Source organism: Anoplopoma fimbria, chromosome 8 (genome assembly GCF_027596085.1).
Source record: "Anoplopoma fimbria isolate UVic2021 breed Golden Eagle Sablefish chromosome 8, Afim_UVic_2022, whole genome shotgun sequence".
NCBI classification, from domain to species: Eukaryota; Metazoa; Chordata; class Actinopteri; order Perciformes; family Anoplopomatidae; genus Anoplopoma; species Anoplopoma fimbria.
The window spans coordinates 22,104,130-22,127,694 of record NC_072456.1 but is presented as its reverse complement, the minus strand read 5'-3'; the positions used below and the strand labels follow the sequence as shown (position 1 = coordinate 22,127,694).

At 39.7% G+C, this 23,565-nt stretch overlaps 2 protein-coding genes across 3 annotated transcripts in view; both read right to left on the bottom strand.

The window, feature by feature from the left end:
* Positions 1–14,153, bottom strand: part of ell (elongation factor RNA polymerase II) — a 32,490-nt gene extending 18,337 nt beyond the window's left edge. The window contains exons 1-2 of the mRNA XM_054602372.1: positions 13,993–14,153; positions 1,239–1,283 (exon numbers count right to left, since the gene is read on the bottom strand). Coding sequence (XP_054458347.1) covers positions 1,239–1,283; positions 13,993–14,127 — 180 coding nt within the window. The 5' untranslated portion in view covers positions 14,128–14,153. The remainder of the gene's footprint in view (positions 1–1,238; positions 1,284–13,992) is intronic.
* A 2,162-nt stretch (positions 14,154–16,315) lies between these two features.
* Positions 16,316–23,043, bottom strand: fkbp8 (FKBP prolyl isomerase 8). Of its 2 annotated transcripts, none has more exons than XM_054602953.1 (9): positions 22,899–23,043; positions 22,292–22,557; positions 21,344–21,513; positions 21,098–21,186; positions 20,623–20,843; positions 20,105–20,277; positions 19,945–20,022; positions 17,021–17,164; positions 16,316–16,493 (listed from the first exon to the last, which is right to left on the bottom strand). In XM_054602953.1, the coding sequence occupies exons 2-9, from the start codon at positions 22,545–22,547 to the stop codon at positions 16,407–16,409; spliced, it is 1,218 nt and encodes a 405-aa protein (XP_054458928.1). In that variant the 5' UTR covers positions 22,548–22,557; positions 22,899–23,043; the 3' UTR covers positions 16,316–16,406. The 2 variants fall into 2 exon arrangements, with proteins under 2 accessions (XP_054458928.1, XP_054458927.1); XM_054602952.1 differs by lacking the exon at positions 22,899–23,043 and adding an exon at positions 22,837–22,898.
* Positions 23,044–23,565: the final 522 nt, after the last annotated feature.

Here is a 23,565-nt window from a genome sequence, read left to right as displayed (position 1 = left end):
TAATGCCCGCAAAAGGCCTATTAAGACAATGTTTTGGACAAGGATGGATAGCCTAATAAATCTTTGGACAAATAGCAAATCACCGGGCTAAATGAACTAAAGCCCTCTGGATGTCAAACTGAACTAACCCTGCCAGCACAGAAGTGCTCACAGACTGTCTATGCATGTCAGACGAGGCAGGCTCACACATGCAAACCTGGCCTTTTTTGTCCATGCAGGAAGCAATTGCTTGTGCTGAGAATGCTCCTGAGCGTGAGGATGTTTATTGTCTTCTAGGGGACGGCTAATTGCTCATATAGAGAAGTACTGGCACCCTAGTGTGAGTTTTGTCATTATCATAAACAACCAGGTACCAGTTGCAGAAAGGAGGCACAGTTATTGGGACATATAAACAATGTTTCATTGCTACTCGTTCCGTTCCCTCACTTAGCCTACTTTGTGTGTTTACTGACTTTCCCCTACAGCAGCAAAGAGGCAAGGCATGCAGAGGTGACTTTAGCTTTGCTGCAGTGGTGAATATTAGCAGCTACAAACACCTACACTTTTTCAGAGTGCTTTAAGCTGCTTTATTATAAGTGCCGCAAGCATTGATGATAGTAAAAACGGTTGACAAATGTCTGCCCATTCAGGTGCATGCTCCCATCACATGTGCAGCCCACACTACTGCATTGTCTGACTTCATGCTTTCGTGTAAGTATGATAATAATACTGGAGTAAATATATTTATACCCAAACAAAGATTCTAAAAAGATTACAATCAAACATCATCCTGTCTTTATCTTTCTAAACTACATCTGAGGCCAACACAACAAACGAAAAGTGAGAAGTCATAAAGAACAAGGCAGTACACGTGACATTTTAAAGAGGTTTAGGAGTATTTTTTCCTGCCATGCAAGAGCTATCGAGGGGCCTAGCTGGCACTTAGGAGCCAAATAAACCAAATCTTGTGGTCAGTCACAAAGGAGGAGGCTGGGGAACATTTGCCTGATCAGGCTTTAGAGACAGTAGTGTATTAAGATCAAGTTATGTCGACACCCCACATGACACTAATGGCAAAAAGTACATCATTGAAATTCGGCGCAGCTTTGCCAGCTTCTTTATTGCTCATCTCTAAAAGGCCGACACAACAAGATATAGCACTGAAGTGTCGTTCGTGTGTGTTTGTTTGTTTTAATTGTATGTATTGGATTGGATTGAAAGAGACCAGGAAGGAGAGAGAGAGAGAAACATGTTCTTACCCCTTGGTTTCCATTAAATCTGATCAATGGTCGTGATGTCAGGACCTATAAAAGACAAATAACAGCATTGTTAAATAATATTCATGTTAAAAGATGGTCAGACAGGCAGATTTCCAGAAAAGACATTCTAGGTTCCCGTATCGAACTGCTGACATATAATATGTGTTTAAGTAGGAGCATTTATATGCAAAATAATAGCTTGAAGCATTACATGTGGCATGCACCAAATGCTGCATTACCAATTCATAAAAGCTTATGAGCCAACGATATGCAACATAAAACCAGTTTTAACACAAATTGACTGGGAAATATTTACATAAAAACAAGAGGTTAACCACAGAAAAAACACAATTTGAATAGCTTTTTTTCCTATTCAAAGCTATGATATTATAATTTAAGTTTGCATGAGCTCAATTCACAACATGAGAAATGCTTGAATTACAAGTATTTAGTATTTGGTAAGGTTTACTACAGTCAATTTTGAATATTGCCATCACTCTACCCATTAAATGGACCATTTCAATGTACAAAAAACTTCATCCAGTCAATCCAGTATGACTGAAAGCTGTCAAAAAAAGAAAAGAAAAATGAAATACTTTTTATACTGTGGATAGGGAATTGCCAAAGTAAAATAGCCTACTCAATATAATAAATAACAACTGGCAGAATATTGTGCTCCTGTAAGTTATTACAGATTCAGGAAAAGAGGAAGAGCTGAGCAGGGTTTCCAAAATTCACTTTCAGTTGTTTCAGTATCGGATCCACTGTCCTGGGGGTTACCCGATGCCAACGGTTCAGCATTTCATTTATTTTTAAGTTTCTGTCTCTCAATTTCAAATGAAGTAAATCAAAAGAGAGAAGCACTTTAATTCCCCTAAGATACAGTACCAGTCAAAAGTTTGGACACACCTTCTCATTCAACTACTTTGAAGAGTCTAAAATATAAAACATATTCTGGTTTGTTGAGCATTTGTTTGTTTACCACATAATTCCATATGTGTTCCTTCATAGTTTGGATGTCTTCAATATTAATCCACAATGTAGAAAAACCATTGAATGAGAAGGTGTATCCAAACAGCGAGAATTACAGCAGAATTTTCTTTTATAAACAAAGTCTGTGCAGACACACACACACACACAATCAGCACACACACACACACACACACACACACACACACACACACACACACACACACACACACACACACACACACACACACACACTTTAGGATGTCAAACTCATAGCGCTGAATATGGTTTGTTGTCAGAAACATTCTAGGAAATGCTACCAAGTATGAGAGGATTGTGGGAAGTAGTCATGAACATCCAAAAAAGGAAGTAACTTCATTACATTTTACGTAATAAGCTCTTTTCAAACAACTCAAAAAGACACAAAATAAAGGGAAGTATTTAAAAACAAACATCCTAGAGAGACAGTTAAGAAGTAATGACATACCTTAAAAATGGTTAGACATTAAAACGACTGAAAAGATGTGTTTTAAGTGCCTTTTTAAAAGTAAGGGAGTGAAAGGGAGGGACTTTGACCTTGACCTTTCTTTCTTGGTGATGCTTTAGTGCAGCGGTTCGCAACCTTTTTTCAGTGATGTACCCCTGTGAAATACTTTTTTAGCCAAGTACCCCCTAACCAGCGCAAAGCATTTTTGGTTGAAAAAAAGATGTAATACTCAGCGCTCTGCCATCAGTGTCTGATTTATTAAACTGTCAACACTGACGGTTGCATTGTTGCATTAAATTCAGTTTATGAACTTACACTTATATTTTATTGAATATTTATTAAATAACAATTTTTAAAGGATTTTTGAATGGATGCTAATTTTAAATATATTTTTTAAAAATCTCACGTACCCCCTGGAGTGCCTTCACGTACCCCCATTTGAGAACCACTGCTTTAGTGGATCAAATGTGTTGAAGTGAGAGAGCTAAAAGGTGAAGGGAGGTCACGCCTGTTAAAGACATAACGTGCTTTGTATTGCTGCCTGATCCTGACCCAGAGATATGGATCTTGCTTATCATGTCAGAGATGTGGAGAGGATATGAAAATCCATCCCAAACATCACAGAGGCTGTTGCGATATTTACTCACATTTATGGCCTCACAGCTTAGCTGGAAACGCAAGTCAGAGAAATGATTAAGGCAATGTCAAGATGTAGCATGTTTTAGTTTCAATTGGTATTATACATCTATTAATACTACAACAACACTGTTCTGGCAGAAATCATTGAACTATTAGATGGCGCTTGCTATAGCATTTTACACAGACATTCATGGTCCCCAGAGGAGGACGCCTATCAACTTATGTGATCCCCCTGGCTTTTCCTCTAGGGCCACCACAAGGTTGACAACTATTGGATGGACAGCCGTGACATTTGGTACGGACATTGTTGTTCTCCTCGGGATGAATTGTAATCACTTTGGTGATCCTTAAACTTCTCTTCTTGTACCATGAAATCTGATTAGTCAACAATTTATGACTAAACTGCAAAATGGCATTACCATTAGTCTCAACTGTATTGTGTGTTTAGTGCTAATTACTGTAGCAAATGTTAGCAGGCCAACACTCTGAACTAAAGTGAACATGGTAGACTGTATACCTGCATGTTAGCGTGTTGCCATGCTAACATAAGCATTTAGCTAAAAGCACAACTCTGCTGTAGCACTGTTACTCTTTATTGTTACAAAATAGGCAATACTGACGAGCATGTTACGCACGATAATGATTGCGGCACAGTGTACTCTGAAATAGCAGATCACCTAGCATAACCCTTCCTGGACGTAACTAGTAATATTAGAGTCGGACAAAAGAAGAAAAGCCTCCGTCTCATTCATCTTACCAACATTAGAATATAGTTCTACTTTGTCCTGAGCTCTGAACACTGAGCCTATCCAGAAACACCAGCCCTTTCATGGAGCCACACTCCCTGGTCTACCCCTGCAATGTTAAACACAGCACCAGTTTTAGCACGCCCACCCTCTACCCTCCCCCTCGCCCTCCCCCCCCATCCCAGCACTGCTAACGTAGTGCTACCCTCAGCCTGTTCATTTGAATGGGCTGCTGACATGCCACTATTCTCTGGGACCTGAGCCCAGAATGTTCCACAGAGCTAACCTTAGGGACGGAGTACTGGCCCCGACCATGCATCGATGACAAGGCTTTGGCTGTTCCCACACGCTGGCCAGCAGCAACAGAACGGGGGGGATCAGCTGGACACGGCGTGGACTCGCAGCCAAGCAGCCCGTGATAAAACAGAACTGATGACAATGTTGCTCAAGTCCGTTTCCGGCTACATTTCCTTTGCAGCATTAACACAGCAAATTACAGCAACGTGGACCTCAACTTCATCTTTGTCTGCCTGGCTTTCACATTTCAACCGCTTTAACACAGAATCGTATTGGTAGTCACACTTTCACAAGAAAAGCTCCTTTGTACACTTCATGGCCCAACATCAGCCGCACAAATAGCCACCATAAGTGATATCCAACATTACTCCATAATAATGCAGTCAGGGTTAAGAGAGCCGACAGCTTTTTAGAAAAATCTAAGTTCCCTTCTGACCTTTGAAACAGTAGCTAGCAACTTCCTCACATTTCCTCAGCAGATGAAGTTGAATCTATTTCTTTGCTCAGATTGTTTAAGATATTCTTAACACAGTTGAGAGTAAGCAAGTTAAGACTGTATCGAGTCTAGTCAACGTCCTTGGCTAACAGATGTTAGTATTTCTATTATCAAAACTGGCTTATGTTAATCAAGTGTATCAAGTTTTATTGGGTATAAGCTTTGCCAGCTACGCCATAATCTCCCTGAAACCTTACAGAAACCAAGCCTGAGGCTCACAACTGGCCCATTAACAGCGCATTGCAATTCCACAAGAGTATGTGTGCTAGCATGGTATGAATTCACTTTTTAAAATGCAAAATATAGCTCGGAGTTTGTTTATTACAAGGGTGTAAATCATGCAAAATGAACGGCCTCTTATTACAGACTCATATAGACGAAGCTAACACAAATATCACTACAACACGCACACACACGCACACACACACTGTCTCTCCGGTTGCACTGCCAAAGGATTTCTTTGTTTTGTAGTAGATGCACACAGGAATAGCCATGTCTAAATCCCTATGGGTATGGCTGTGGCACCCAAATTGTCAGGTGTTAAGTTGCATCACTGTCACACCGATGAGATTCTCCCCCTGTCTAGGATTTCAGATGTGAAAAGAGCACTTTGTGCCACGCACTCTGCAAGGGAACTAGATGTCCCTACTCTCAATACGCAGTGTGCATGCCCCACTGCCAAGTATGTCCTGTGTGTTAAAACGTGATAGCCTACTCCTTTAAAATATGTTTGACAGAAGAGCGTCGAATGAGTGTTTAAAGCAACACATCGGCTTAACTGGACCTACTTTTTTTTTTAAAGAAAAAATAAAACCTCTGAAGCTTTAAGTGTTCCATCTCATTAATGCTAAGCTACCTTTGATTTGGGGCTCATAGTGGGAGCACACATTTCTTAGTGTGCAATACTTCTTTGTTGCAGAGATGTGATCCACCCACACACACGATTGAAATGGGCTATTTTACTTACATATAAAAATAAAAATAAATTCAGTTCGGTTAAGTTTAGTTTGTTCTAATTTGAGACAACATCTGAGCACGCCTTTTAAAGGCATAGGTCATTGTTTCACCCAAAATGCAACATGAGATCCATTATTATCCACCCTCAGAGCTTAACCTAGAGTGAACATAGCATTTAACTTTCAATTGGATGCATCATTGCTCAACTTCTCTTTTAACAATAGCTTCAACGTGGTGGAAAAAAACCAAAAAAAGTTGGGTGTTGGGTACTGCGTCATTTGCAGACATTTAGCAGAAAGCTGAAGTGAGCATATCTTCCCCCCAAACTTAAAAAAGAAAGAAAAAAAAACAAAAAAAAAAACTCCTTTTAGTTTCTCATGAAAGGTTCTTCAGAAAGCTGTGTTCTTCAAAGAATTTGGGGCCCAACACAATTTAGGTGAAAGTGATGACTTGGCAGACATTCAAAGCAGACTCGAAATGAGATAAATCACAAAACCTACAGCGAAGGGAGGGAAACACCAATTTCACTAATCTTTAAAGAAAAATCCTAAAATTGTTAATAACTTCTTACAATCTTAAACTTTACTTACACTCACTGGTGTATTATAGTCAGTAGATGTAACCTTATAGGGCTGATGGTTTTACAAATTGCATATTTCTCTTTTATATTTAAGATTCCAATAATCTAGACATTAAGATAGATAGGCATCTAACACCAGTAAAGACAGACACTTAACAGAATTACTGAGAAGTCAAGCGTGGCAGTTCTGATTGAAACTAACCGACAAAAAAGTGCCTCTGGTCACCATTTGGTGCCTGAATTTAAGAGAACGTATATTATGAACCCTATTGCAAAGAGTGTGATGCCGATGTGGATGATTCTGCATTGGTGTAGTGACAGAACATAATAAGGGTTTGTTGTTATCTTGATGCATTGCTACCAATATTAGCTGCTCTGTTTCAGCAAAGCTGGGCTGAAAAAAACAAAAAAAAAAAAAAAAAAAAAAAAAAAAAAAAACATGCTTGCAGGCTGAAATCCAACCGTGGAGTTGTTCTTTCGAGAGATGCAGTGACTTAGAGTAGAAGAGCTTTGAGTAATGAAAACAGACGCTAACCGCTAGGCTAATTCACGCAGGGTGAAATGCAATGGGCATTCAGGAAGTGTCTTATATTACAGACTAGGGATGCAAAGATACCACTTCTTTTTTTTTCAGGCCAAGTAGAAGTACTTACATATGAGTACTTACCGATACTTATATTACCATTACAGTTCTTATAATAACTTCGAAAACCTCTTTTCATCAGATGTTCATCACTTAAACTGACAAATTTAATATACAACATGATGCTTTTTCTGATATTTAACATTCAACATTGTGTTTTCCTGATAAAAACAGTTAGGACACAGTTTGCAGTAATACTGGGAGTGTTAATAATTAACCGTACAGGCCAGTTAAAAGAAATATAAAAAAAATAAAAATAATCTGAGACGCATTCAGGGAAGTGGCTCGTCTGGTTTTGGTGCGTGCCTATTAGACTGTTCTAGTCTGAATTCTAAAAGGCACTTTTTAAAATAAGAAGGGATCAAGATAAACAGCCTCTCTTTTCTGTACCTCTCCCAGTGACCACAAGAAATACATGTTTTGGTATAAGTATATGAAGTTGTGTATAAAGAAATGATTATATTGAAAACCCCGCTTCAAATTTTAATGACCATGAAAACATATTTTTGGAGTCTCATTTGTTAGTCTATAATGAAAATCACAATAATCTAAAAACTGTCTTGCTTGTTTGCTTATATAAACTGCTTCAAGTGCATCGATTTTCATAGCAAAGAGCTGCAGAAAAGCCGAGCACATAAGACCATTTCATTACTGGTGTTAGCACTGGCTTCAGGTGAAGACAGGCAATTAGGCTCCCCTGTTGAGTGAATGGTATCTCAGGCTCATTACCCTAGTACTGATACCTGAATATTTTAGTGCTGAAGGACTTCGCCTTACTTCTATCAAGCTCTCCTACTAAATCATGCAACTCCAGATGGTTATATACTGTATATCTGTTACTTATAGGCATATTTGGTATGATGTCTTGTAGTATAGACACAAGACATTTGGTTTCCTTGTTGCTATTAACATGTATAATGAAGCGCCTGACAACAGTAGCAAAAATAAACACAGGGACTATGAGAGAGAAGCACACAAGGAGAGGTTGCACTTCTAGAAACAAAAGAGGAATCTCCTTTAATAATTTCTTTAGAAATTCAGAGAAACCCGCTATAACTTCGCAGAGATTCCTTCAAGGTTTTTTTGCATTATTCAAGTTTACTGAATTGATGTAGCAGCCTGTTCAAACATTTACTCTGGGTATTTGTTTATAATTGTTACTCCCCTTCTGAGTGATGTAACAATCTTTAAAAAGGGATGAAGGCTATCTGCAAACTATATGGGCATAAACTTGTTCCTATGGTTCCAGTCAAAAAAAAAAAACAACACAGGCACAACGCATGTTTGTGAACCAAAGACCAAACACTGCCCAGAATGATCTATTTGGGAAACACATAGCAGGTCAGAGAGTCTGTTCTGAGCACAGTGACACCAGGTTGACATGGTGACTTGTCACAACGCTGCCACGGGACATACGAACACCATGACATTTAGAGTCATATTTGGCCTTAGTAGCAATGGTCATCTCCTGCAGTGCCCCGTGATCTGCTGAAACTGGGGAGTCAGCATTCCTTAAATAACCATAGCACTGGCACAGGCTGACCAGCGTCAGGCAACCAAATCCCCTCACAGTCTCCATTACTTCCCATACCGTTCCCATAGGGGTCGAGACAGGAGGCAGATTGCAGCCCATCGCAAGAACAAAACTGACTTGGTGTAAACGGACCTCCATGGTGAAGCATATAGCCTGTCAGCACAAGTACTTAACGGAGAATGGATCTTTCTCTAAACAAGAAAGTCTTGCATCTGATTTAATAAAAAAATTAAAAAAAGATTAAAAAAAAATGTAATTTAACAATACGTAGAGACTCGGTTCGCAGCCAAACAACCTTTTCCAAATCTCATTCACACAAAGCCAAATGAGTCAACAATTCTCCATTCTGGCGTTATCCAGCCATAAATTTGACAGGGATCATGCCGTGTTTATTGCGTTTACCTAGTCTACCTACGACAGCAGGTATCTCGTCCGTCACCAGGCCATCGGGTTTTATTTTGACAGCTGATTGTTAAAAGGGAGTGGATGAAATGAACTCGTCCTTATCTTCATTCCAGGTCTTAAAATATAAATGCAACACCGATTACCATTGCCAACCACAATATGGGTGCCACTACGGTGATGCATGTCCTTAAGAATGTAAAGTTAATACTGTTGTAGGACTACAGATGTGACTTTGGCCAACAAAAGGTTTGAACATTTAAAATTAGACAACTCATCTCTAACTAGTGTAATACAGCAGTGCCAACATACAATATTTATTCTGACTTTATATGCAAGCTTTGCTGGGCTGCCTTAGATTTTAGTCAATTGCTAAGGCAATTTAATTCTGTGGGATTTTATTTTGAAAGGCACAAAAAAAGACTAACAATTCTGAGTACTACTGTTTAAATACGGCGTTCTCCACTACTGTGCCGTCACCCAGAGCCATAATAATAAACTTTTATCTCTGACATTCAGCTTGATGACGCTCAAGTAGCTTTACTCATTTCCTTGCTTATGTCACAGCCAGTAAAACAAAAGAAAAAAACCCGCCTCTGGGCTGCTAGTCCCACAGCAGGAGCTCTAGTTCTCTCTGTCCTCAGACGCACCGTCAGAGTAACCAGCTGACAGTCATGTCTCATACAGGAAGCAGTCAATACACTGAACTATTGCTACTTCATGACTGCTGTTGCACAATGTACTAACAGAAACACAATAAGAAATACGCACAGATTTTCACAAGATTTTTAGAAGCGTAATAGTGCATACTGGACAGTTTAACTGAGTTAGCTTAGCTGGGACAACATTTAGCATTGGGTTAGCTTAGCATCATGTTCTCCTACTGTGTGGAAGAATGTAGTAGACTTCACAATGACACAATTAGGAGTTTAACTGTTCCAGCTATATAGGCAATTGTTGCTAGCTAGAGTCTGGGCTTTATCAGAGTGATTCGGACGTATACTGGCCTGGATTTTAGCTTCCCTATAAAAAAAAAAAAAAAAAGCAGTTGCCTGCCAGACTTGAAACATTTTCCAGTCAAACAGTATCAAATTGGGGTCATAAACATGACCAGCTTTGTCTAATTGCATCATTGACTACACCACAACTTTTACATTGAAAGGTGTGTCATTCTGTAGCTCTCTTCCTCTTCCTCTTCCTTTACCGAGTTCCAAGCTCATCACTGATGTTGGGCGCCAGCCAGTGTTTGAATTATGAGGAAGCCGGAGGGGCTCAGCTCCTCTAAAACATACCCGAGACACACCGAGAGCAACACAAGCTCAAGTTTGGAGTGGTTAATAGAAGAGCAACAAGCTAACCGAACTCTCCACCAAAGCACAGGAGCTGCTCATCCAAGTTGGTCGGACTATTGCATAAAGCTTTAATTTCTCCAACAGAGTCTGTTTGTTTCTTTATATTTGGCTGGGGGACCGGTTGATATTTCTTGACCTAATGTGAAAAAACAGACACATTAGCACAAGCAAATAAGAGGCCCAAAGCTCGTATTGATGTGAATCCATCATGTCCCAAACCTAATAGACATCTGCACAGATGATATCTTTCCTCAATCGGAGTTTGTGCACATGTGATCTTTGTTAGTTGAGCGGCTCGATATATTTGCACCGTATCGTTGACCTTTAAATCATTATCTTTGAATTTCTAAAAATGCTACTTTTAAATATGCAGTGCACGGAGCAGTCTCGGTTGTGGCTGACTGGGGAGGCTCCTGTTTGTATTGCAACATGATGAAACACACATGCGGCACACATGCGGCACACCTGCGCGGCTGTACATGAATACGGCGTGTCAGATGGAGGGTTTGATTTATGCTTGTTGATCTGCGATCGTGTGAAGATACTGAGACTGGGCCGCAACAAAAGCTGTCAACAGTCACACCAACAGCGCTCACGTGCCTGTGTGGTCCACATTTGTGTCTGATAAAAAGAAACAACATTGTCATACATAACCATGTCTGTTCTAACGCATATAGCTACTTAAAATAGAACCAGTCCCAAGTGCAAAAATTTGAGATCCATTCTCCCAAGAATACTGCTCTGAACTGTCACCACAAACGAAGCGGTCACAGCAATACAAAGACATATGATTACCCAATAGCCTATCTGGTCAAACTGTGAGTACCGGCTTTGATTAAAATGGCAGGGAGACGGTGATGCATACGGTGAGCAATAGTGGATTGCAAGTCTGCAAGTTCGTACAAGAGGCTATTGTCAATAAAAGGTGAGAAACATGATTCCAACTTGCCTCTTTCATCATCCATGCATCAAGCCAACTGCACCAATAAAAGCCTGGACGAGGAATTCATCTAAATTCTCATAACGTGCATTACTAACATATCCGAATATGAAAGTGCAAGAAAATGTCCATTCAACATGACTTTGTGGATGTGGAACAATGGTGCTAAACATCAGGGAAGCTTTCTACTGCCAATATCAACTCTATCAAAAGAGCCCAAGATGCTTGAGACAATCACACATGTACCGTCATGCCTCCTCATAAAAAAAATAACAACTTATTCCCGATCACAAGCACTACAAATGAGAGGGAGTGGTACAAATGTGCCCGCCACAGGCTTTGAAGCTGATAAATGGTTTAACCACTTTGCATAAGAAATATCAAGTTTGTGCACGGATACATTAATCAAGGCTAAGCTTGGGGTACAAGCCAAAAAAAACCTGAATTATCGGCTATGCAAGTTGGACACAGTTGGATGCCTACACGTTTCAGAGGAGAGTTTCAGCTGATATTTCAAAAGCACAAAATGATTTAGCAAAAACTACAACTTATACAAACGCCGTTTACTCCAAAAAGGGATACCTGCAATAAGATACAATCACCCAAATGTGAGAACGGACTACATCTGGAAAAGAACAGAAGGTTTCCTAGAATTTAGTAACAACTCTCGTTTCCTAGAATTTAGTAACAACTCTCGCTACATTTACAATATCTTAAGGAGTGGAGGGACCGTCCTAACATCGTGTGTGAGTGACACCTTATTCAAGTTTCAGCTGATATTTCAAAAGCACAAAATGATTTAACAAAAACTACAACTTACACAAACGCCGTTTACTCCATTAGGGATACCTGCAATAAGATGCAATCACCCAAATGTGAGAACGGACTACATCTGGAACAGAACATAAGGTTTCCTAACATTTAGTAACAACTCTCGCTACATTTACAATATCTTAAGGAGTGGAGGGATCGTCCTAACATCGTCTGTAAGTGACACATTATTCAAGTTTCAGAGGAAAGTTTCAGCTGATATTTCAAAAGCACAAAATGATTTAACAAAAACTACAACTTATACAAACGCCGTTTACTCCATTAGGGATACCTGCAATAAGATACAATCACCCAAATGTGAGAACGGACTACAGAACATAAGGTTTCCTAACATTTAGTAACAACTCTCGCTACATTTACAATATCTTAAGGAGCGGCGGGATCGTCCTAACATCGTGTGTGAGTGACACATTATTCAAGTTTCAGCTGATATTTCAAAAGCACAAAATGATTTAACAAAAACTACAACTTATACAAACGCCGTTTACTCCATTAGGGATACCTGCAATAAGATACAATCACCCAAATGTGAGAACGGACTACATCTGGAACAAAAAGGTTTCCTAACATTTCCCAAATTGAAATCTTTGCCGAAGTAACAACTCTCGCTACATTTACAATATCTTAAGGAGCGGCGGGATCGTCCTAATAACGTGTGTGAGTCACACATTATTCAAGCAACACTCCTCCTCCAGCTAATACCCACCCAATTACCTGTCACACTTTTATTGTTCAGGCCTAAAATCAGCTGTAGTGAAGAGGCTGGAGACAAGGCCCTAACCCTGGTGGCCTGCCAGGTTTCTCCCTGTCAAATATTTATAGAAGCTGAAACATTAGATGGCCAACACCAGACGTCTATGTCTCCACACCAGAGACATTTAGGAGAACCAACAACCTCCCCTTTTCATTTTAAAACCCATCCACGTGAAGAATCCACTGTTTAACAACTTTGACGCACTTTGTTTAAAAAAAATCTGTCAAGTGAACATGAGCCTTTAATGGCAGCTAAAGGGGGCTGGGGAGGAGATGGCCTTTTCTCGCGTGAATACTGGGTACTTTTCCAAATTACTCACCATTTTGTCATTAGACTCAACCCAGGCGACGCTTACTTTAAGATACATTAAGTCATTAACATACATATATATATATATACATTTGTTTGTTTGTTCACATTATGTTTGGTCAGACATTTTTTTTTTTTTTTTTTTTTTGACAGCTTAGCAAACTTTCTGGAAACATCTGTTCACGCCTGTTTTCGTGGGTTTCTCGTACATTACATTACAGTCATTTTAGCAGACGCTTTTATCGTAGACGTTGTGTTAAAGCAGGTTAACGTCAAGTTAAAAAAAAAACTGTTTTAATGACACATAAACACGTTAAATACGGCGACAGGACAGGACCGTCTAGTCGGAAATGACCGAGGAACGGTTTCTTTTTTTTTCATTTTTTTTTTTTTTTTTTTAAAGTGTTCCAATTCCAACGGTCACACCGACCGTTGGAATTGGAACACTTTAAAAAAAAAAAAAAAAAAAAAGAAACCGTTCCTCGGTGTGTGTGTGTGTGGGGGGGGGGTGTTTAAACCCCCGTTTGGTTTTCAAACCGCCGAACAGCGACCGTTGAAAAACACACACACACACACACACACACGTACGGACGTTGGAACAAGGCAAACGCGCTAGCCTTCTTCGAGCAGCCGCTGCCGTCTCCCATGAAGACGGGCAGCGGCAGGCAGACGGCGGCAGACCGGGGGAGCGAGCAGCGAGCAGCGCTGACCTCACTCCCCTGTCTGTCACCAGCCCCCCCCCCCCCCCTCTCCTTAGACAGGCTTTTTCAAAAAACGTACATGTCAACGGTAACCTGGGGGATAAGGCGGCCGTTTACCTTGCCGGTTTGGTAGCCCTCGAACGCTCGCAGCGCGCTGTCAGTGAGTTTAACGTGGAAGACGGAGACATTGCTGCCGTTGCTCACTCTTCCACAGGACAGTCCGTAGCACTGCTCCTCCTTCAGCGCCGCCATCTTTGCTACCGTTCCCACCACGCGCACGGACGCACTCTGTCGTAAAGCGAGAACTCCCGTTGCTTTTCAATGAATATTCAATGACCGGTCACAGATGATGAAGTCACTAAAAGCAGCAACGAAGCCCTATTTAGTCACATGTGGAACACAACTAAACACTCACACAGCACATATATGTATATTATAAAGCAATATTATAGAGATATAAACTATTGTTCTAGCAATACGTCGACTTTTACATCTAGATATGAAAACAACGCCTCATTTTGTGTCCGTGGTTCTCTTTAATTATATGTTATAGTGATTAATGGGTGACGATAATGTGTAACTTTTAACATAATTTAACATTAGGCACTGACATCAGTTATGCGTAGGAAGTGGGAAACGATAGGTCATCTGATTGCGTCAGAGAAACGTCAATTTCTGAAGAAAAAAACAAAACAGCTTTGGGAATATCCAGACAATTTGGGAATGTCCAGATGTAAACAGATATAATTAGAGTGAATATTTGATATCTTGACAAGAGGATTGTTTAATATCTGTACAAATAAGATGTAATAAGATTTTACTGGAAGATGTGTGAGCTGTTACTTATCTACATTTATATTTCTCAATTTTCCAAAAGGCAGTTTAATTAATAAAGCATAAATGCCACAGATAACCCTCTTATCATAGTGGACCAGGATCACTTCATGAAGTCAGTCCAGAACTGAAAATAGTTAAAAATCACTGGATACCTTGGCACTGATACTTACCTTGAAAACAAAAAAAGGACAAAAATAAACTGTGGCACCGTGACAGACACATTTTTTATTGTGATGAATATAAAATTAACAAATACAGGGAATGCTGTGAACTCTCTCGACCGCTTCATTTGTCACCAACTGTTTGGATTAAGCAACTTTTGGCTCTGTAGGACTACCATCTACCCTGAAAAAGCAACATATTCAAAAACTGTAGGTAAGAAAACAACGATAGAACAGTGGAATAAACAACCAAAGAAACATAATTTCCAGAAAAACTTCACAGGCAAAACAGGAAGGGGCCGAAAAAACAAACAAACCCCCCCACACACACATTGTTCATGAAGCGTCAGCCTTCAACATTTGGTCTTAATCGTCAAAAAGTGAGGTATAAATGACTGGAATCGAATAATAAAAATAAACTCTCCTTCAGCATTATTCGTAGCCACATCACTGAGAAACTAGGTACCATTCTCTGTTTTTGTTATAAATGTTATAAGTGCACCTCTATAAACAAGGAATTCGTAATTTAACACATATTGAAATGAAAGTATAGTACATCTACTTCAGCTTAAATTTAAGTATACATAGTGACCAAGAAGATTCATCTTATTATTTCTGTTTGTTGCTGTTGAAAGTGTCAGTTAGAGGTTGATTCAATTCCATGGTACTTTGTGAGGCAACAGTTTGCTGTATTTTATTTAACTTCCGTATTTAGTGAGGTTTTGTATATTGTTTGCTCCTCGACAATCATATAAATATTAGGATTTTAAAAAAACTCCAGCCAGACTACGTACCATAGAACTGACTCAGCACACAAACATCTTCCACAACAGACTGTTGCTTGGCATTGCTGTACAGGTGTTTGTATTTTTCTGTCCACTTGAGTAGAGTATGATTAGAGTATAGAAAGGGTGTGAGCGCTAGCACACAAGCCAGATACTTTGCCAAACTGTGGACTTCAAAAAATATAAAGCATCTGCATTACATCATTGATCATACATGAAACATTGTACCATAATTAAAACAAACTGAAATCACATATTCTCTTTTGGATAGGAATTATTAATTAAGCTGCACAATCTGAAGCTTTAAAACTATAGCATAACAAAAGGGCCGTATCACAATAGCTATTCTTAATGGAAAAAATATTCATAAATAGCTCATATCTGAATCTATGGTAAATTATTTTACATTTCGATGCTCAAATACATTTCAACTTTAACTACCAAGGACTAAAACAATGGCAGCAAAAAAAAGAAAAGAACATTGTCTGGCAACATGACGGTTATGCATAAACCTACACATTTATAATGTTGGAGATACAGCTCCCATATGCAAATATTTATGTTTTATTATTTGTCAAATATAGTTCTCAAACATAGCAGAGAAAGGTGAGTTACAGTGACGAGGCAACGGACCGACAAATCTCTCCCCACCCCCCCCTTTGACCAAAGGTCAGAAGGCACTGCCAGATGTGCTTCCGTGTTGAGGCTCACATTAAAGGGGCTCGGTCAAGCTCATCACAGGCTTGGTTCAATTTCTAGCAGCTATGACAACGGATAATGCTACACCTCCAATGGCTACCGCAGTGGCACCGAACAGCCATTTCCAGCTGAGGCCCTGAGGAAATAAAACACCAAAATATATAATTAGAGCAGAGAAGGGATGGTAAGTAGGTTGCAAAATATAACGACAGTCAAAAGAAACACATTCATCTGACTTAAAATATTGAGATAGAGATATATATATATACACACACAGTACCAGTCAAAAGCACCTTCTCATTCAACTACTTTGAAGAATCTAAAATATAAAACATATTCTGGTTTGTTGAGCATTTGTTTGTTTACCACATAATTCCATATGTGTTCCTTCATAGTTTGGATGTCTTCAATATTAATCTACAATGTAGAAAAAAATAAAAATAAAGAAAAAACATTGAACGAGAAGGTGTGTCCAAACTTTTGACTGGCACTGTAGATGATGCTCCTTGTTCATTATCACACAAAGGCTTCCTTGATGATTACATACATATCACTTCAAATAACAACTAATGTAAGTGCATGAGCATCATGTGATGATGGACAGATATTCAAGCTGAAATCAAAACCAAAGCTGTTTGTTTTTGTTCAGAGAATAACTCTCACCCATGAGGACTTGGCCCGTTTTTTTTGAGAACCGCTGTTACTTCCACCACCGGGGTTTCCCAGCATCTTCTTGTACATGGCCTGCTCTGCTCCTCTCTGCTCCGAGTTCTTCTTCACCAGCTTGGAGAGCTCGGCGTGGATGGTCTATTCAGAAGAGACAAGACATAGAGGTGTTACAGGGCTCCAGTTTAAAACCCCAAACCCCCCTTTACTCTACCAACCCAGCTATCCTATCATGAGGGGAACAAAGCTTGCTACTGTATAACCACTAAGATTGATTTCCATGTTAATGGGAATGAGTCTGGATCACAATACGCTTACATCAACAGACACAAAGGGGTGACCAAGTGGTCTGGAAAGCACGAAAAAAAATGACATAAAAGCTTTTCAAAAGATCCTTTTCCAGCCCTCACGATGGATGAATGAAGCACCGATTAAACACCTCGTTAATAAATGATGAAAAAAGTTCTTTGCCATTCTCTTACAATAAATCACAGGCTTGCAACAAAAACATGGCCTGCAGTTTAGCCCACATGTACACACAATTCCAGGATATGGGTTTAATTATTGTTCCAGCATCGTGTCAGATCTGAGTCACTTCAGTGCCCTTAAAGCTGGTGAGTGACTCAGAAAATTAATGCTTTCAAAAACAACTAAAACATTTATGCTTTGTAAATGCGTTTTCAGAGAATCTGATGGAGCACAATCAAGAGTTTATAGCAACGTTTGTTTAATAGTAATATGTGAGGACAGCAGTTGACTGCTTTGGGGTTCTGTTCTGTCTGATATTACTGCTGCCTTATATCAGACAGAACTGTCGACATGCTACACTTTTATTGCCAGTTTTCCTGTCACTCCCTTCATTTTCCCTTCTTCCAAAACAGCAGTGAAAACCACCAGAAGCAAAAAGCATTTAAAAAGGCTCATTTCTAAAAAAGGAGTGCGACACAGTGCTCACTCCACAGAAATCACACCGGAGCTACATTGCATCACTTCCAGCAACTTCACTTCCTAAAGAACGAGTGCAAAAAAAAACCAAAACACGTACACACCCAACATTGTACCTGAAGTGTCATCCTACAACATTTGGTCTTAATAACCAAGCAGTGTGGTATCATTGAGTGAATAATACAATAAACTCTCCTCAGCATTATTCATAGCCCGAGTAAAACTATAATCAAATAATTGTCCTTGTTTTAAAAGTAATAAGTGCACCTCTATTACCAAGAAATTTGTAATTTATCATATGTTTGTAAAGAAAGTACAGTCCATCTACTTTAGCAGTAATGTATTTATTCACAAAAGACCAAACACATAGAAACCCCCCATTATTGTGTCAGATAGTCATTTGATTATATGGTACTTTTTGAGGTTGCAGTTTGTTCTATTTTATTTAACTGTATTATTTTTGTGAGGTGTCTGCCTCACTCCACATAAAACGTAACAGGGCTGTATAACATCACTTGAAGCAAACTTTATGGAGAACAAAAGGGGGGAAAACAGCATCACAGATCTGTTATAACCGAATACTTTCTGGTCTAGCTCAAAACAAAAACACAGAATGAGCCCGTCAGCACGTAATCTTGTGGTTCACTACCCGTCCTGTTTGAAATAAAAGTTTAGAGGATATTAATGATGGTATGAAATTTAATTCTGCAGCGGGTGTGCAGGAATATAGGGGATACACTGACAGATATTTGGGGGGAATGTGCAGACCTTATAAGTGGCATGACAGTTTGCCCGTGCCTATCTGAGAGTAAACAGATCAATTCACAGCACATTGTTTGAGCACCGCTGTTGTGCAATCAGCTACCCACCGAAATGACAGAAATGACACTGACTTGTCCCCATGGCAAGGATTAAACAGGCTAAACAAACAGGTTACATCCTGTTCTAACAGCATCTGAGGCTGTTTAAACTGGAACTGCCAAGCCTGTTTGTCATGTCAATAAGTAAACAAACCACAGACAAATAAATCTCTTCACATCAATTTGAGTTGAAGGTGGAGGGCGTGAACGGCAGACACAAGTTTAAAAATGCATGTCGGTCAAAGCTTCAAGAAGAGAGAGAAAGAGCGTCATCCTCTCAATCTGTGATGCCTGCTTCTGTTTAAGACCGCCTCATTGATTATAATGGGAGCGTTCTGGTATTGTCACTGAAGCACACCCTCTCTTCTTGCTGTTAGAACATGAGAGTTATTTAGGGAGTCTTTTAATTATTAAAGCACTATGTTATTAAAGCACTCAATGCTCACATTTAAGCAGCTCATCCCTCACCAGTACAAAATTGTGTGATGGCACAGAGACATCATTGAAAACATTCACTCTGTTAAATGCTATGTATAGACACATAGGCAAAAGGGCCTGAACGTGCGTACAATCCACAGCATGCATGATTTTAGTTTTAGGTATGTAAAGATTCCTTTCTACACAAAGGCCCATTAAAGCACAATCCACCTAAGATGTTCTATAGCAAAACGTTAAGAGTATATTATATTTAAACTGCACGTTCCGAAAGAAAAGCTTAAGTGGCGGCAAAGCCATGTTCTGTTCGACAGCTTGGTGTAGGACTCAAGTGGGGGATTCTGGGCACGAGTACCATGCTGCTGCAACTCAGAGCGAATCCAAGAAGCCCACGCACTGAGCAGAGTTCTGTCAAATGGCCTTGTGTAGCCAAGGAACCACATATACCCGACTGTATAAGCAGAAGAACAGGAACGGTGGCTAGGTATTAGATACGGCTTGGGTGCAGGGTAACCCTATTTACAGCATCAACATGAAAACAGATCCTCTGAAATGATGAATCAGCAGTCCACCTGACCTTGCACTACACATTAAGTGATTTTTAGTTACCGAATGGTGCCATCTTCTGGTCATAAGGAATAACTGCAAAAAAAAATAAAAATGTGAAAAAGCCGAACGTACCTTGTTGCTTGGTTCCAACTTCAGCGCCTTCCTCAAAGTTTGAATGGCTTCTGAATATTCACCTTGCAAGGCTAGTACCTTGAGTTAAAACATATAAGTTTAAGAATACAATCCATCACAGACAAACAGAAAAAGTTAAGGAAAAAAAAATACTGTGTACCTTGCCCATGCGGAAAAGTGCTTTTATGTTTTCTGGCTGGTGCTCCAGTGCTGAGACACAAGATTTGAGTGCGGCGTCATAGTGGTCCAGTTTAAGCTGAGAGGCAGCCATGTTGTTTAAACACTTCACTCTTACATCCATCAGCTCATTTTCCTCCTCAGGACTAATGTCAACTGCAGCAAAAGAAACCACAACATAAACAAAGACATAAAACATAGTAAAAAGCATCATGTCCATCAGTGCATCATTAAAACCACTTAACATCTATTCCCTGCCTCTCACCATCTAAAGCATGACACAGAATGTTTACACATGTTGAGGAAAAGCCCCCTCTTCTTTTCCGGATAATTCAAAAACTTCCAAGGTTCATTGATTGTTATTGTACATCAGGTGCATTGCTAAGAAATGCAGTTTTTACGATTGTAAGTGCCTTATTGTTTTCCTTTACCCTCTAAGCACAAAGCTGAGTGACAGAAAACCTTTTTCACAGAATCCGGACTCACTGGCCTGCATCTCACCTTTAGAACTAGACTCTGTTATATTCAGGGCAATGCTGTACGAATTCACTGCAAAAGCGTAGTCCGCTCGCTGATAATGAACGTTGCCTCTCTCTCTCTTAAGGCTGGCCAGGGCGATCTTCTCTACAGGGGGCAGCAGCTCCAGGTCTGGAGCATCAGTAGCTTCCAGCAGTTCCACTTCTAGGGATAGTTCAGAGTTGGGGGGAACCTCAGGCTCAAGACTGGAAGTATGAAGAAACACAGTCGAGTTCAGGAGTTAGGGAAATAAGAGAGATCAATCACTAGATTACTAAAGTCCCAATGAAAGTGTGCAGAACAGAAAGGTTCAGAACATCTATGAATAGAGCTGGGAGAACAAGTAAAGTTGTTTTGTTCAAATTAAACAAAAGGGAATTGACATCAGCTTTAGTATGAAAAAAACATAAAAACTGAAGTCTATAAAGCCTTTAACAGTTAGATTCAAACATGTCCCTACCTCCCCCGGACACCATATGCATATTTTGCATCGGCCTGGACGAGGGCCTTCTCTTTCATTTCCATGAGTTGCACTGTTAGATCCAGAGCCTGAAAGGAAAGAAAATCTCATGCTGTAAGATATCATTTATACAACACAACACTAACTGCTATCATTAGGATGAAGCCAGCTATACATAACCTGTTGTGATACTGTGAAATCACTCTATTTGTTTCTTAAAAAGTATGTCAAATTGTCAAATAGTACCTGGATGACATCTCCGTCTCCGAGAGTGAAAGAGAGGTCCGTCTGCTCCTCTACAAGTGTCCCGTCCTTCAGGTACGTTTTAAGATTAATCTTTACATGCTGTCCTTTCTGTGGCCGACTGTCTCGCCCTTCCCCTGCCTCCAGGACTTTTTTCTTCAGCTGGTCGTTACCTGGAGACAAACACATAGTCATGTCAACTCAGGTCAGTTACAGTATTGATCGCTGGCATTGTGGAGCAACCAGAGTTGTGAAGCCTCGCTACAGAAGTACCACCCTGAGCCTTCCTTCCGCTAAGCACTTAACAGCACTTATTGTATTCGTATTAGTCTGTTTCTGCACTTATTGTATTCGTTTTAGTCTGTTTCTGCACTTATTGTATTCCTTTTAGTCTGTTTCTGCACTTATTGTATTCGTATTAGTTTGTTTCTGCACTTATTGTATTCGTATTAGTCTGTTTCTGCACTTATTGTATTCGTTTTAGTCTGTTTCTGCACTTATTGTATTCGTTTTAGTCTGTTTCTGCACTTATTGTATTCGTTTTAGTCTGTTTCTGCACTTATTGTATTCGTATTAGTTTGTTGCACTTATTGTATTCGTATTAGTTTGTTTCTGAAGTTTGTTTCTGCACTTATTGTATTCGTATTAGTTTGTTTCTGCACTTATTGTATTCGTATTAGTTTGTTTCTGTACTTTTGCTCTGGTTTATGCTCTTAGATGCTTGTTTAAAAAAGGAGATGCACTTATGACTTCTGGTGACTAGTAGTTCTCTTGAATACCTATGTTGAATACACTATCGCTTTGGATAAAAGCGTCTGCTAAATGACTGTAATGTAATGTAAATGTACAGGGAATCACAACACCTTGGGCTCTGTGTTGCAGATAGGGGGCTGGCCATCAAAGTTACCCTTCTCCAGGAATATACTCTGCCACAATCTTTCTGTTACAAACCTAAAACATCCAGCCATTCTTCCACTGGACCTGGAGGCTCTGAATCTGACTCTGCAGGTTTCTCCTCAGTGCTTTTCTCCTTCCCACCCCCAGCATCTTCCAGAGGAGGAGGAGGGTCATCATCAATGTCCTCCTCATCTAAAACCTCAAAGTCCTCTCCACTGTCCAGCAACGAGGTTCGTCCACTTGTCTTCCCTGAAGGCGCCCTGCTGGCCTGGCTGTCAGAGGCGTCCATGAGCTCCTCTTTCTCAGTCATTGGTAGAAACCTGTGGAGGGAAAACACAAAAACAATATAAACAATTAAAACTCACCTGTTGACTGTTTTGCTACAACACTCATCATGTGTTGATTAGCAGTAGCCAAGCTAGCAACACGTGTCCAGAAGTTGCTGACAACTTATCCCTTCTTCTGCAGGCTAATGCTAACACACATTAGCCGAATAGCAAACTAGCATTAGCTGTCATATCGCTACTAGCTATGTAGCATAAGCTAGCTAATGTTGGCAGACGGGTTTTTATCTTGTCTTGCAATGAACCACTGCTTACTTGGGCTTCATTCAGAGCTTCATATGTGAGGAACTCTTTCAGCAGAACAAGCTACAGCTTACCTTAAAGAGCTAGCTTAGCTGTGCTCAGCCTTGTTTTGGTCCTGGTCTGTCTCTCCTCCACTTTACAATGGTGAAGTCAGTTTGCGGTTGGGTAGCAAGAGACCCGTTGGAACCCGTATGTGCGTGTGAATACAACGTCAAACTGACTTCGACGCAGGCTCTAGCTCATCCCCAGCAAACTGCTTCCTGTTAACCTTGAGCTCCTGTACTTCTATTGGGCCTCTTTTTATGCATATTAATGTTTAACCTCATGTGCATACCGAGGACTGCAGTTATTGTTTTTAATAATGACAAATGTGTCCACTTCTGTACTTATCTCACATCTAAAGCATATCATTCAAAATGTAACCTTATTTGACTGACTGTGACTACTGTATATCCACTGCAGATTTATGTTTTTCTATTTATAATTCAGAAATAGGACAAACATATAATGTTTTATTAGGTCATTTCTAATAAGTACAGTACCAGTCAAAAGTTTGGACACACCTTCTCATTCAACTACTTTGAAGAATCTAAAATATAAAACATATTCTGGTTTGTTGAGCATTTGTTTGTTTACCACATAATTCCATATGTGTTCCTTCATAGTTTGGATGTCTTCAATATTAATCTACAATGTAGAAAAAAATAAAAATAAAGAAAAACAAATAAAAAACTAAAAATA

Bases quoted from the DNA above. Each gene is read 5' to 3' on its own strand.
- fkbp8 (XM_054602952.1), bottom strand. The intron at 21,187-21,343 runs GTACTATTTGAC...CTTTCCTTTCAG, and splicing joins GAGACGGAGATGTCATCCAG to GCTCTGGATCTAACAGTGCA. The intron at 16,494-17,020 runs GTGAGAGTTATT...TTATTTCCTCAG, and splicing joins AACGGGCCAAGTCCTCATGG to GGCCTCAGCTGGAAATGGCT.